The sequence below is a fragment of the Mesitornis unicolor genome, unplaced genomic scaffold (genome assembly GCF_000695765.1).
Source record: "Mesitornis unicolor isolate BGI_N332 unplaced genomic scaffold, ASM69576v1 scaffold36163, whole genome shotgun sequence".
Taxonomy (NCBI): Eukaryota; Metazoa; Chordata; class Aves; order Mesitornithiformes; family Mesitornithidae; genus Mesitornis; species Mesitornis unicolor.
Window position 1 is genome coordinate 24,031 of NW_010177304.1, and position 12,030 is coordinate 36,060.

A 12,030-nucleotide genomic window follows, 5' to 3' on the forward strand; every position below is an offset into this window, starting at 1 on the left:
CTTTCCTTTTCCTAGGACAGTTTACTTGCAAAGTCAGTAACATGTCAGAAGCATTAAACTCTTCTAGTTTTCCTAAATTAAACCTGCTTTCTCAAGGAACAGAGGAAATCTGAAGCAAGGAACATGGAAGGAGGCAAAACTCTACCCTCAACACCTGCTAGGATCTAGCACTCCCAACAGCAGAAGGAACAGAAAAGTCCCTGCTCAGATAGTCAGCAACCTTCCTCCAGTTTCCATCTAAATTTATTAGTGGCCTGTTTACTTGCTCCTAGACCAATATTGTCCTTATGCTTAAATATCAAAGAGGAGGAAGAGTCATTTACTTCTGGTGCACTCCAAGACATCAATCACAGTAACTCTTGGCCTTCTGGTAAACTAAATAAACCAGACTCCAGGCCAGGCTCCCCATTCATCTCCTGCACCTGTTCTGGCTTGAACTCCTCTATGTTATAAATCCTGGAAATTTTACTAGTGCCTTGGACAACAGCATTTACAGCCTTTTACCTCTTCCACTATCCAGCCTGTTTGTACATACAATAATTGTCTTAATCACAGCCACACTGTGTCAGCATCTTGGTCACCCTATCCAGCCCCCTTCGTTTAACAAGCTTGTGATTACAGCAGGAGTATTTTATTCCCCAAGTACGTGATTTTGCAGTTTTTCTGATGAAACTCATCCTCTGTTTCTCTTAATGTAGCCTTCAAGGACACCCAGTTCTGCTGGGTATCTTCAGCCTCCCAACTTTACATCATCATCGGGGTTTTTTGTGTACTCTCTTTGTGCCAGAAGTGCTTATAAAAACATTAAACAATATTAGTACCAAGAATAATTCTCAAGAAACGTCACTAGTAACTTCCTGCTATTACACTTCCATCCACCACATCACCATTTACTCTTAAGTAGCCCATTCAGTAGCCTCTGAATCTATTTCTCTTCTCTAGTTTTATCGATAATTTTCCCAAATAGCACTGCATGAAATTCTTTATGGTCTGGATAGATCAAATCTACCATACTTAAGTTACCTTTACATAAAATACCCCAACCAGCTAAAAGGGCAAGCCTCAAGATTATTGTGCAATTTGATCAGCTTCAATCTCTATTTGAGGTGAGCAAAGGACACTTGTAAATACAGCAACAGGCAGAATCCATTGCACCACTTGACATCTGTTCCGTGTTTTTTATTTGTTCCATACTTCAATAATACTAAAAAATGTTGAATCTGTGAAGATCAAGGCAGATTCTTCTAAAGCAAGTGGACAAAACCAAATCAAAACTAGGCAGCTGCTACACAGTCCTTGGATACTCGGGGACCAGGGTGCAGCAGCAACGTTTGCCCCGGGAGAGTCGGGGCCGCAGCAGCAGACAGGACATGATCGAGGTCTCTGCAAAAGGTGCGGATCCACTGCAACTGAAGAGAACCGCAGCTGCAGAAGTACCTTCCTGAAGGCAAGGCAAGCTGCCTTTTCAAACCAAGTGAGTTTATGAAAGACTAAAAATCCCCCCAAAGGATATTCGACAGCAATTTGTGGATAACACCAGCTTCTCCCCATTTTTAGGAAGCACGTTCAGACTGCTCTTCTCAGTGGGACACTGTTCACAGATAGGGCCACCTGTACTTCCTCTTGCCCCCTGTTATACACCTACCTGCAGACCCATCAGCATCTGCTTGTATTTTTTCACTTTCTTTGTAATCCATTCACGCTTTTTATTTAGATTTCAAGCTCTTATAAAGCCACAGAATCAGACATCTTTGTTGAAAAAAAGACGTTTAACAAAAATGAAAGTGTGCAAATATGCTTCTTTTCAAAGTATTTCAGACGAAACACAATGCAATCGGATGACAGCACACACACCTCCCGACAGTTACATAAACTGAGCTGTTAAAATTACATGCCTTTATATAACAGGTGAAAACACAGGCTACAAACCTGACACCGCAGCAAGCGGCGCAGGCTGACAGGGACTTAAATGCTGATCTTTAGGAAAAGCTGTGATACAGCACAAGAAACCAGCGATTGACACTCAACTAGAACAAAGCAAGCTTTAGTTTTCTAGCATTTTGTGTGTTTTAAATGAGCCATCATACTAGCATGAAATAAAAGTGGAATAATGTTCTGATTGCCACCTCTATCTTAGGGCAAAATACCTTCTCATATACTTACGTCAAAATAGTACAGAAAATTTCCCAGGAGCGTAAGAAAGATGCCTGGTTACTCCTGACCAAAAAGGATAAGGCTGCCTCAAACTCAGCTTCAGACTATAATTTTGAGAAACACAAATTGCTCCAGAGCTCCATGCCACTATATTTAGGCACTGATTTTTCGAAAGGCAAGGTGCAGTACCAACGCAGCGCTACCAAGTGGCTGTGTTAAACCAGGCAGCAATTCTCAAGATAATATATTGCATATAGTAAATACAGCCCAATTACTTTAAATGTTGGAGGTTATTATTGAATTAACTATATTCTAATAATTTCTCATCAGTAATATTTTTACTAGGTTTGGAGGAATTCTAGTCCTATTTTTATGCCCTGTGCAAGACTTTAATTACAAAACTGAAAAATAACTGATTCAGAAGCAAAGAAACAAATTCTATTACTTTTCACTTCTTTAGCTCCAAAATCATCCCTGTTCTGAAGCAGCATCACTCCAAAGCAAAGGTTAAACACATCTCTCCCTTTTCTGTGAATCTGAAAACCATTTTGTTCTGTAGGTTAATGAAAGTCCCTTCTCTGATCCCCCCAGCCAAAAGATCCCTTCTGCTAATCAGAACCGAAGACATTGCTACCTTCAAGTCCAAAATTAAGTCCCATACGTGGTTCAATGGAGCTACTGAGAGCGCAATATACACAGCTCTATTAAAGAGAATTTCAACCACAGCACAAGATAAAGACAGCTTCTGTTTAGAATATAGTTGTTTTAGGAAATAAAGAATTAACATTTATAACCCCAGAATTCTGTAACATATCTCTTAATACCTGTAAATTTACCTTAATATCTTATCTAAAGAACAATGAACATATACTGCTTGTATTATAAAATATGTTAACGTAAGGATGGGCAATTTAGGATCGTTATTTATTATTACTAAGTTATTATCAGCATGAAAATATATAGAACAGAAATGTGAGCTTGTGACTAAATATACCACAGCCATTTGCAAAACCAACTGAATCACAAATCACTACAAATAAAGTTATCAGAAAAGGGAAATTTTTCAAAACTCTGTAAGCAAGAGCAAAGCATAGCTTAGGGTGAGCACAGCAATCTCTCATAACGGGATACTTGAAGTCAAATCTTGGACTAGATCCACATCCTATCTGGTGCACTGCTCGGATGAGCCAGGCTGGAAAAGCAAGCAAGATGTAGGCATGCTGACAGCATAACATAAGGTGGTTCATACAACACTCACATGTACTATATTCTGTATACTATATTCTGCTCAAGGTAGAGCAAAGGGTCATTGTAAGAAGGAGTTTAAGAAAACAATGTTGAAACCAAGATGACACTTAAAAAATGCATGGTATATTGCCTGCAAAGGAAGAGGGCTTTTAATTTTGAAAGTTCATCGGAAAGATGAAAGAATCCCTATCTTTATAGCATGAAGATAATTTGTAGCTAGAAACCATGCTAATTTTCATTATCACTTCATTGATTTCTATGCATTTAATATGCTTGCCTGCAGCTAATATAGATGATAGACAGCTTTGCTTGGGAATTGTCCCGAGTTTTAAAAATCTCAATTTCTCTCTAGAGAGCTTTTCCATGTACATATTAGTAATTTCAGAGCTTACTGTCTACATATTGGCCTGCTCCTGAAGCAGAAGCGCTTTGCCTGCCCCACTTGTAGCTACCACATCGCATTGGTTATCTCATCACTGCAAATCTGCAATCCTGCAATTGTATGCACGCTCAATTTGACACAATAGAAATCCCAAAGACAACAGATCAGTGAGTGTGCAAATGCAGGCATGCACAAGAAGTACAGGATTAGTCTCCTAATGTTACAGCGCAGTGCTGTTGGGGTAAATTTTTATTTTGCTGAAGCAAGCTCTCCAAGGGTGAGGTGTTTAAATATGGTACATTTTATTAAGTAAAGAAATGAAGTCTTGGTTTTATTTTTTTTCAAGCATGTATAATCAGCAAGTTAATAATATACAGACATTCTGTTTATGGGAAATACTCAGCTCTTTCTGCTTTCAGAGTAACCCACTTCTTTGCTTTCCCATTACCAAACTTAGGCGAGTCAAGAGCTCCTGACTCAGAGAAAATCACTAACTTTTCCTATGGAACAGCAAAGATTTGGCCACTTGACATTCCAGGCACCAAAGCATATTGCATCTTCAAGGAGCACATAACAAGCATGGTTTGAAAGAAAATGTTTTCATTATTGATTGTTCAGTAAGAGCTCACAACAGACTAAACCCGTATGGCTGCAGTCCACCCAGGCTGATTCTTCCCTCGATGTGCCCATCCAAGCATTTGTTTGACCCTGTCATGAGCTGGTTCAGGAAGTTAAGCTGGCAAGAAACCAACTGTACAAAAATAATCCCACAGGGAGGGCAGGGCTGATTTGGATAGGCTGGCTGAGGCTGTCATTGAACTACATAAATAATTTATGTACTTCTCCCTTTTTTCTCTCCCTCAAAACAAGACAGAAAAACAAGCCTATTACTGCTAGGGCACGAATAAGGGAAGTAAGGGTATATGAAATGGCTGCTTCCCCATGAAATCACCTCTTGCTTTTAAAAATATTTAGCAAAATACTTTCAGATTGCAAATCGTTTCAAGAAATGATTGATTAGAATAAGCTATGTCCAACCACCAAAAAACCTGCTTGTATGACTTACCAGAAACATTAATTGATGTTCCTGCATCGATAATTCCACTGTTAGGCCTTACACAGTATCTACGTGGTGCTGTGGTCTTAACTTTGAAGCACACATTTCTGTCTGTAGGATTGCCAAGTTTCAGGTTTGTAGTGACAACATCTGTGAAAGGACCTGAGGAGGAGAGCAAAAGCGGGCTTGAAATCACACAGAGTACTTTCCAACCAGAGGCTAAGCAAGCTCTAAATCTCTGTTCACAAATCTTATAAAGTAATTAGACGTTCAATTTCTATCCATGGCACGTACAGATAATGGTGCACGCAAAGCCGAGGATGCAGCGAGGCCTCCGAGCATTCTGACATGCAGTACGCTCCAGCACTCACAGCGCAACAGCTGAAGTTGATCATTAATAGCAAAACAAAAAGGGGGAAATAATTTATACATGGTGCTGACACAACAACATGGCATTCAAACCACGCCAAATTCTCTGCTGTATCGCAGTTACTCCAGTTAACTACCGAATTGCAGGCACACAGAGATATACCGTATCTAGCTATATTAAAGATGATCAGTAGGGTAGTATTAACTAACATTAAATAGAAAGAGAATGGTAGCAGAGCAGCTACTGTGGATTCATCTGCATGTGCAAGCTGTACCTCCACGGAAGCAGGATTCCACTAGGTATTCAGAAACACGGCACCACAACCAGCAAGATGAGCACTCAGTGTGCACCCCCTTTTCCTACCAAGTCTTTTTTCGTTTTTTTTTTTTTTTTTTTAAATAATTCTCTTGGCTATGAGAAATAATAAACCAGAAGAAATGGTCATAGAAAAGCCTACCTCAAACAAGACTGGAAATAACCGTGTGGAAACAGGAGAATTCTGGGACACCGAGTGCAGTAGCAAAGATTGCTGTATTAGCAAAGCCAGAATCAAACCATCCTCAAATTCTGCAACACCAGGTGCAGGCAAATCAATTTCTCACAGGCTTGCTACCCAGTTGAAACCGCCAAAATCCCACAGGTTAGAGGAAAGGCTGTTTTCTACAAGACACTGATAAATCAGGCAGGTAGCACACAACTGCAGTGCTCGCTCAGATGGTGAAGTAGTAAAAGTAAAAGAAATATAACCACGCTTTGATCAACTGTCTTCTGCACAGAAGTAATTAAATTGATGCCTGAATAAAACATCTTCATTCATCCTCAGGAGCAAAAGCAAATCGGCCAAAAAAAGCATTGAACATTTCCTTGCAGAAATGACAGCAACAACATTTTAAAAAGGTGAATGATGATGACAGTAATAATAAAACTACCAGCAGGTAACATCCCACTATCCTCCTCCTGCAGCACGGTTGGCTGAATATAATTTAAGTTTACTTCCTTTTCTACATATTTATCATGCAAATTTGTCTTCCAAGATGACATCTGATACAGCTGAAGAAGTATTACAGTCCTGCAACCTTTACCATTGGTCCAATTTGTTTAAGTAATTAGAAGGGGAAAAAACCCCAAATAATCACACACACAAAACCCCCAACCAGACAACACCATTTCTGTCTGCAATCTGAACAAGCCAGCTTCACCTTTACAATGTAACACACTAGCAAAAAAACCTGAAGCAGTAACATTTCCAGATTCCATTATAAAGATTTCACTAAACCTGTGCCTGAAACACAGCTGTCAAGTTTTCCCTGTGTTCTGCATGCAGAGAGAGACTGCCTAATGGAAAATAACTGGGCAGAAGCAGCCTTGAGTTGTTAAAGAAGTTAAACAAGCCAAAGTATCACAAAAATCCAGCAAACATTTAGCTGTGTAAAGACAGTAGCAGAGCTTCAAGATAGCTCTAACTGGGAGAAGTCTAACATTTCAGAAGAAATTACTTGATGCCTAAGCGTTAAGGATGTGCTTTACTAAAAAATTACAGCTTGGGCTGTTCCAGCACACAGGGAGGGTCGTTGTACAAAGCCCTGCATATGCAGCTGCATCCTCAGTAGTGCTTTACTGGTCTGCATGCTGGGACAGATTTCCTGTGGGAAAGACCATGTTTTTATTTGGCTGATCCACGAATGTGTGCAGGATTTGTGCATCCCAGCGCAGAGCTGCTGTTTGTAACAGTAATACAACAAAAATTCTGTGTGTAAAATAATTTCCAAATGGAGTTACTTATTGCTAACTTATATCAGACCAAAATATTTGGCAGCAAAACCTTTCAGCAGACCAAATTAATTTCTTTTTCTCTGCTTGATGTTTCCTCTTTTCTGACTGCTAAACTTCCACAGTTTCTTTAGATACATTTCCCCCACATTATAGTTTTTACAAATGTCTTGATTTACTGGGACAGAATTTCAAAGTCAGTTTTCTGTTGAGGAAAACTGCAATTCTGTAAGGACTACAACACCCTGTTTCACGGGAACAGTGACAAAACTTTGTTATAGATTTTCAGCTGAACTGGTATGCAGGTTGCCACCAGGATCAAGGTCTTTAAGTTTTGAGTTAGCCAGATGCAGAAGCTAGGAAGAGTGAAAGCCTGGGCAGACAACCCAGGATGACCAATTAATGCTATTCTACACCTTAAACGTCACATTCACTAGAAATCGGGGAGTTTGCCCTCTTCTTCCTTCTCCTTCTTCCTCCCTCTTCCACGGTTGACATCTCAAGAGGGGACTTTTTTACTGTCCTACCCCTGAGGCCTACTGCCCCATAATACTGGCTGAGTATAACTCCACGTACTTCATATTAATAGATATTACTACTAGTTTTTATTATTATTATATATTTTTACTCCAACCCATGAATCTCCTTTCCTTTTCCTGAGGAGGAGGTATCTGATGACAGAGCAACTGTACAAACCATGACCCCAGATGAGCCAGCACTACTGGAGTAAAGGCTGGCGGCTGTGCCCAGCAGACCTGTGCGCAGACACACTCCTTAAGGCACTGCTGTGCAAATACTGAAACAAAGCAAAACAGAGCAGACAAATGCAGGACTAAAGTGCCACTAGAGGTGCATTTTGAAGTGTGCAAAAAAAGAAACAGACAACAGAGTATTACTCAGGGGTAATTAGGGCACGACAGTGAAATGTTATCAGCTTGGTTGGCCTTTTAAGAGCTAGGCCCATGGGCTGCCAACTCAAGCTGAAATGAAACCTTGATAGCCTGTTGTTAGACAACTATAGCCTAGGTTAGGTATTTCTGGGGGAGGTTGGGGTATGTGGGGGAACTGATCTGAGGATAAACATAAGCTAATCCTGTACTGGAGACAGACCTTTGCTTTCCAACGTCTGGACTGGAGCACTGCAGGTAAGGTTAGATTGGATATTAACAGTTGTATGAGACACACATCTACCTAGGAGCTCCATTTTTCAGTGCTAGGCATCAGGACTTCTGGAATCATACCCACAGATGCAGCGAGATAAAATGTTCTCCACTTCTTTCCAATGCCTTTGTCCTCGCCACAAGTGGATGGACTATTTACACTAGTATGTGCAACACTTGGATAATGCCTATACCCCTATGGTGCACTGCAAGCACAACTACAACCAGTCAGGTTGGTGCATCTGGATGGTACTTGGGTTAAAAGCGACAAGTTGACTCTGCAGTGAAGACTGACTCACTGGATGCCTAAACAGAAGCTGTACTCTTGAAAAACACAACCTTTAACTCATGATGTTCAAAACAAAATAATGTATTTTTGATTGCTCTTAATATTTCTAGGTAAGGAAAACTTACATTAAGGCAGGGTGCTTTCCAAAGACAATCTGCACTTCTAAAAAAAGAAAAAAGGAACTATTTTTCTCCCGCGTTTTTCAAGATCATGAGAAAAACGTCACTGGTGTCAACCCAAGGACAAAGTTACAGGAAACTCGGGGTCTGTACATGCATCATCTGACATGAAGTTGTCATGGGAGCAAGCTCTCTAGAAGGAAGAATGTAGTAAACTGAATTTGGCAGTGAAAGTTTGGAATATTCCACAAGGGCTCGATGACTTTTTCCTGCCAGTTAGAATAAAGTCAGCTTGTGATAATGCAAACTGGATGTTTAAAGATATGCAAACCGGCAGTACTATTGAAAGAAAAGGAAACATCAACTCATATACTCATGCAACAACAAACAGTAAGAGGCATCACAGTTTTTCACAGGGTCACTTTTCAGCAGGGTTAGCTTCAAACTACAGCAGTGACTTTCCACCCAGGAGCTACACATACAACCCTTCACATTTGAAGATCACAGCATTATCTCAGCATTTGCTACGCTCCATTTCCTATTCAAACACCAGTGCTGTATCAATCTTTCCTGAGAGTGCCATTCTGCAGTGTACTGCATTGCAATATCCCAGATCATTTTAAGAATAATACAAAAGCCTGAGAGTTAGGTCAAAAGAACACGATGTCAACTGTATTTAATTTTAAATAACTCTCACTGCAATAAAAACTGCTCATAATTGTACCAGCAAATCCAGGCTGATAACTCTTTGATCAGCATAGTACTTGCTATAAGTTTCTTGCCACTCGCTACTCACCATAACCGTGTTACACAGCTACACCATCTGTACTGGACCCTAATACAAATATTCTCACCTTAACCAAAATTTCATGGTTTAGTATGACAAATAAGCAACCCTCATACACGTGTATGCAGCAAGAACACTGCCGTGGCACTATTTGGCACGTGAAGGAAGTTAGCACAACTATCAGCAGAGGTAAAGCTTTGATGGCACAGGCTTGGGCAGGAATGCTCAAAACAAACAGGCACAGTCCTCTGCAGATTGGTACGTGCAAATACTACCATGTCTTTATAATTAGCTACACACATTAGTTGGGCTACAGTCAAAGGGTTGCTTTATTCCTGCATCAGTCTGTCTCATCGTTGAAAGGGGAGGTGGTCTGACCTCTCATCTCCACCAACTGCTTGTGCTAGCTGCACAGTGTCCATCTGCTTGTGCAGAGAGCTGAGTCAGGGAGCAGATCAGGCTGAAAATTAATCCATTTACAAGACACGGAGTGAGGGAGGGGAAAGTGGGGAAGAGAAAAAGGAGAATCAGTTTTCAGCTAGATCAAGCAGCACTCAGACACTGGCATCAGGGAAACTGCATCTTTCTGCACAGCATTCTGCCAAATTAAGGCAACAAGGTCTTGTATTTAGTAGGTTAAAGCTAGCACATCCAGGCATACATGCTGCAGTCACACTCATAGTGTTGGCATAGTTGCTGAAAGTAATTACGGCACAAGCCTGATTTTTTGTGGTTAGATCTAATGCGAATTCTCATCTGTTTAAAGCCAGGCATCCTCTAAAAAACTTAATGAACTGGTGCTTTTCAGAGCAAAAGCACTGCAGAAGCACTCGATATAACTGTAGTCATGTTAAACTGGTAATCATTGATCAACGGGACTAGGAATAAACTCTCATTAAGATGCCCATGTGATTCACATAATGTTTTAGATGCACTTTCATCTCCTTTCCCTAAACAGCTTTTGCCACTCCACCTCAGCACCACAGACACGTATCCAAAGGCAAGATAATTGGAAACAGGCAGAAACAGAGGCAGAGCTTCTAGTGAGACAACTCCTCTTACACTTCCTTTGTGGAAAGCGGTGGAATGCAGCAATAGGAGGTGAAGGATGTATTTCACTGTGGTTTAATCCCACTGATGCGTCAGATGAAAGTCATTAATCACCTGATGTATTAATCAGCCACAGAAAGGTAACCAAGGAATCTTTAATAAGGGAGATGGTGGAAGGCAGTAGAGGGGAAACGTCAATTGTTTTGTGCCTATTCTCAGGAGCCCAAATCCTACACTTTGATGTGCCCTGACCAGCAGATGTCCACACGGAGCAATAATTCAACCAGTGAAAGAGCCACACTGACCCTCCATGTGTGAGTGGAGAGGGTGAGGGCTGAACATGGTATTTCAGGCTCCCTTCCCCATCACACACACCACACTGACTCCTGCTCCCACGGCATGAAGTGCCTGCCCACCAGCTCAGTCAGCCCCTAAACTGGGGATGCACCTCACCCTGCTCTAGCATAGACGAATCTACTGCAGAGTCCTGAGCACCACCGACAAAGAACCACCACCCAAGAACACAGCCACCTCTCCATCTGCGCATTCCAGCCTTTCTACTTCTAGCTTTTCTTACCATTATACCTGAATCGTTTCTCAGTTCTTTTACTATGCCTCTGACAGTACCAAGTGATTTCATTTTATTTCCACAATTTCTCCCATTTCATTTCTGGGGGTGTCTATCAGCAATACAGATATAGTCAAAATAGAAACACTGGTGATGAGCAAGAGGGCTCAATAACAGGTGTACAATTTGACTGTACACTTCTTTTTAAAGTTATATATAAGTTGATGACCTTTGAAGATAAACACTAAAATGCAAAAAGCTGAAATGTCAAGCAAGACATCTTGAGCTATCAGCCAGGTGCCTCTGAATCAAGAACACCCAAGATCCAATCAAACTCTTCCACCATCTTACTTGTGTTTAGACAAATCACTTAAGGGCTTGATCTTCTGCTATTAAGAGCCTTAAGAGTTCATAGCAACTCCAAAACAGAAGCAAGTTTGGACCCTTACAGTTTCCCTCTCTGTGAAGTCAGGAGAATACTTATCTAATTACAGAGAATCTTGTGAAAATTAGTGTTTTAAAAAGTACTGTATGCCAAGTTTTAATCATCATCATCTGGCTCTGGAGACATTCATAATTACGTGAGCATCCGCAACTTTTGAAATCAAAGAAGTCAAAAAAGAAGAAACAAGAAGTGCTTGCGTTGCATAAATATCTGATTTCACAAGTAACTCACTGAGAGCACCCAACAACCCCAAATTTGGTAATTATTTGTAAGAAAAACTTAGGCCGTTCTTAATCCTTGTGTAAACCAATCATAAACCTTTCAATCTCAGCTCAGCTTTTAAATGGAAGTAGCTACAAAAACCCATCCCCACAGAATCTATTTCTTTATTCTTACCACAACTATTCTCACTCGAAAGAGCCCTGGAAGCAAAGTGACAGGAGGGAAGTGGTCATTTCCACTTCTGCTGTGTCAAGCAGTAGAAACCTTGATGAAAAGCCTATTACAAATATAGAAGTGCCATCCAAATCACTCCAGAGGCAGTAGCTGATGCAGTGGGGTAACTGAGTTTATTTTTTTAATGTAATCAATAAAATTATTTAAGGGAAAAGAAGTATGTAGAATACCAAAA

At 40.6% G+C, this 12,030-nt stretch overlaps 1 protein-coding gene across 1 annotated transcript in view; it reads right to left on the reverse strand.

Annotated features, from left to right (window-relative positions):
• Positions 1–5,003, reverse strand: part of VAPB (VAMP (vesicle-associated membrane protein)-associated protein B and C) — a gene marked incomplete at its 5' end in the record, with an annotated part of 15,051 nt that extends 10,048 nt beyond the window's left edge. Inside the window, one exon of the mRNA XM_010182040.1 lies at positions 4,851–5,003. Coding sequence (XP_010180342.1) covers positions 4,851–5,003 — 153 coding nt within the window. The remainder of the gene's footprint in view (positions 1–4,850) is intronic.
• Positions 5,004–12,030: the final 7,027 nt, after the last annotated feature.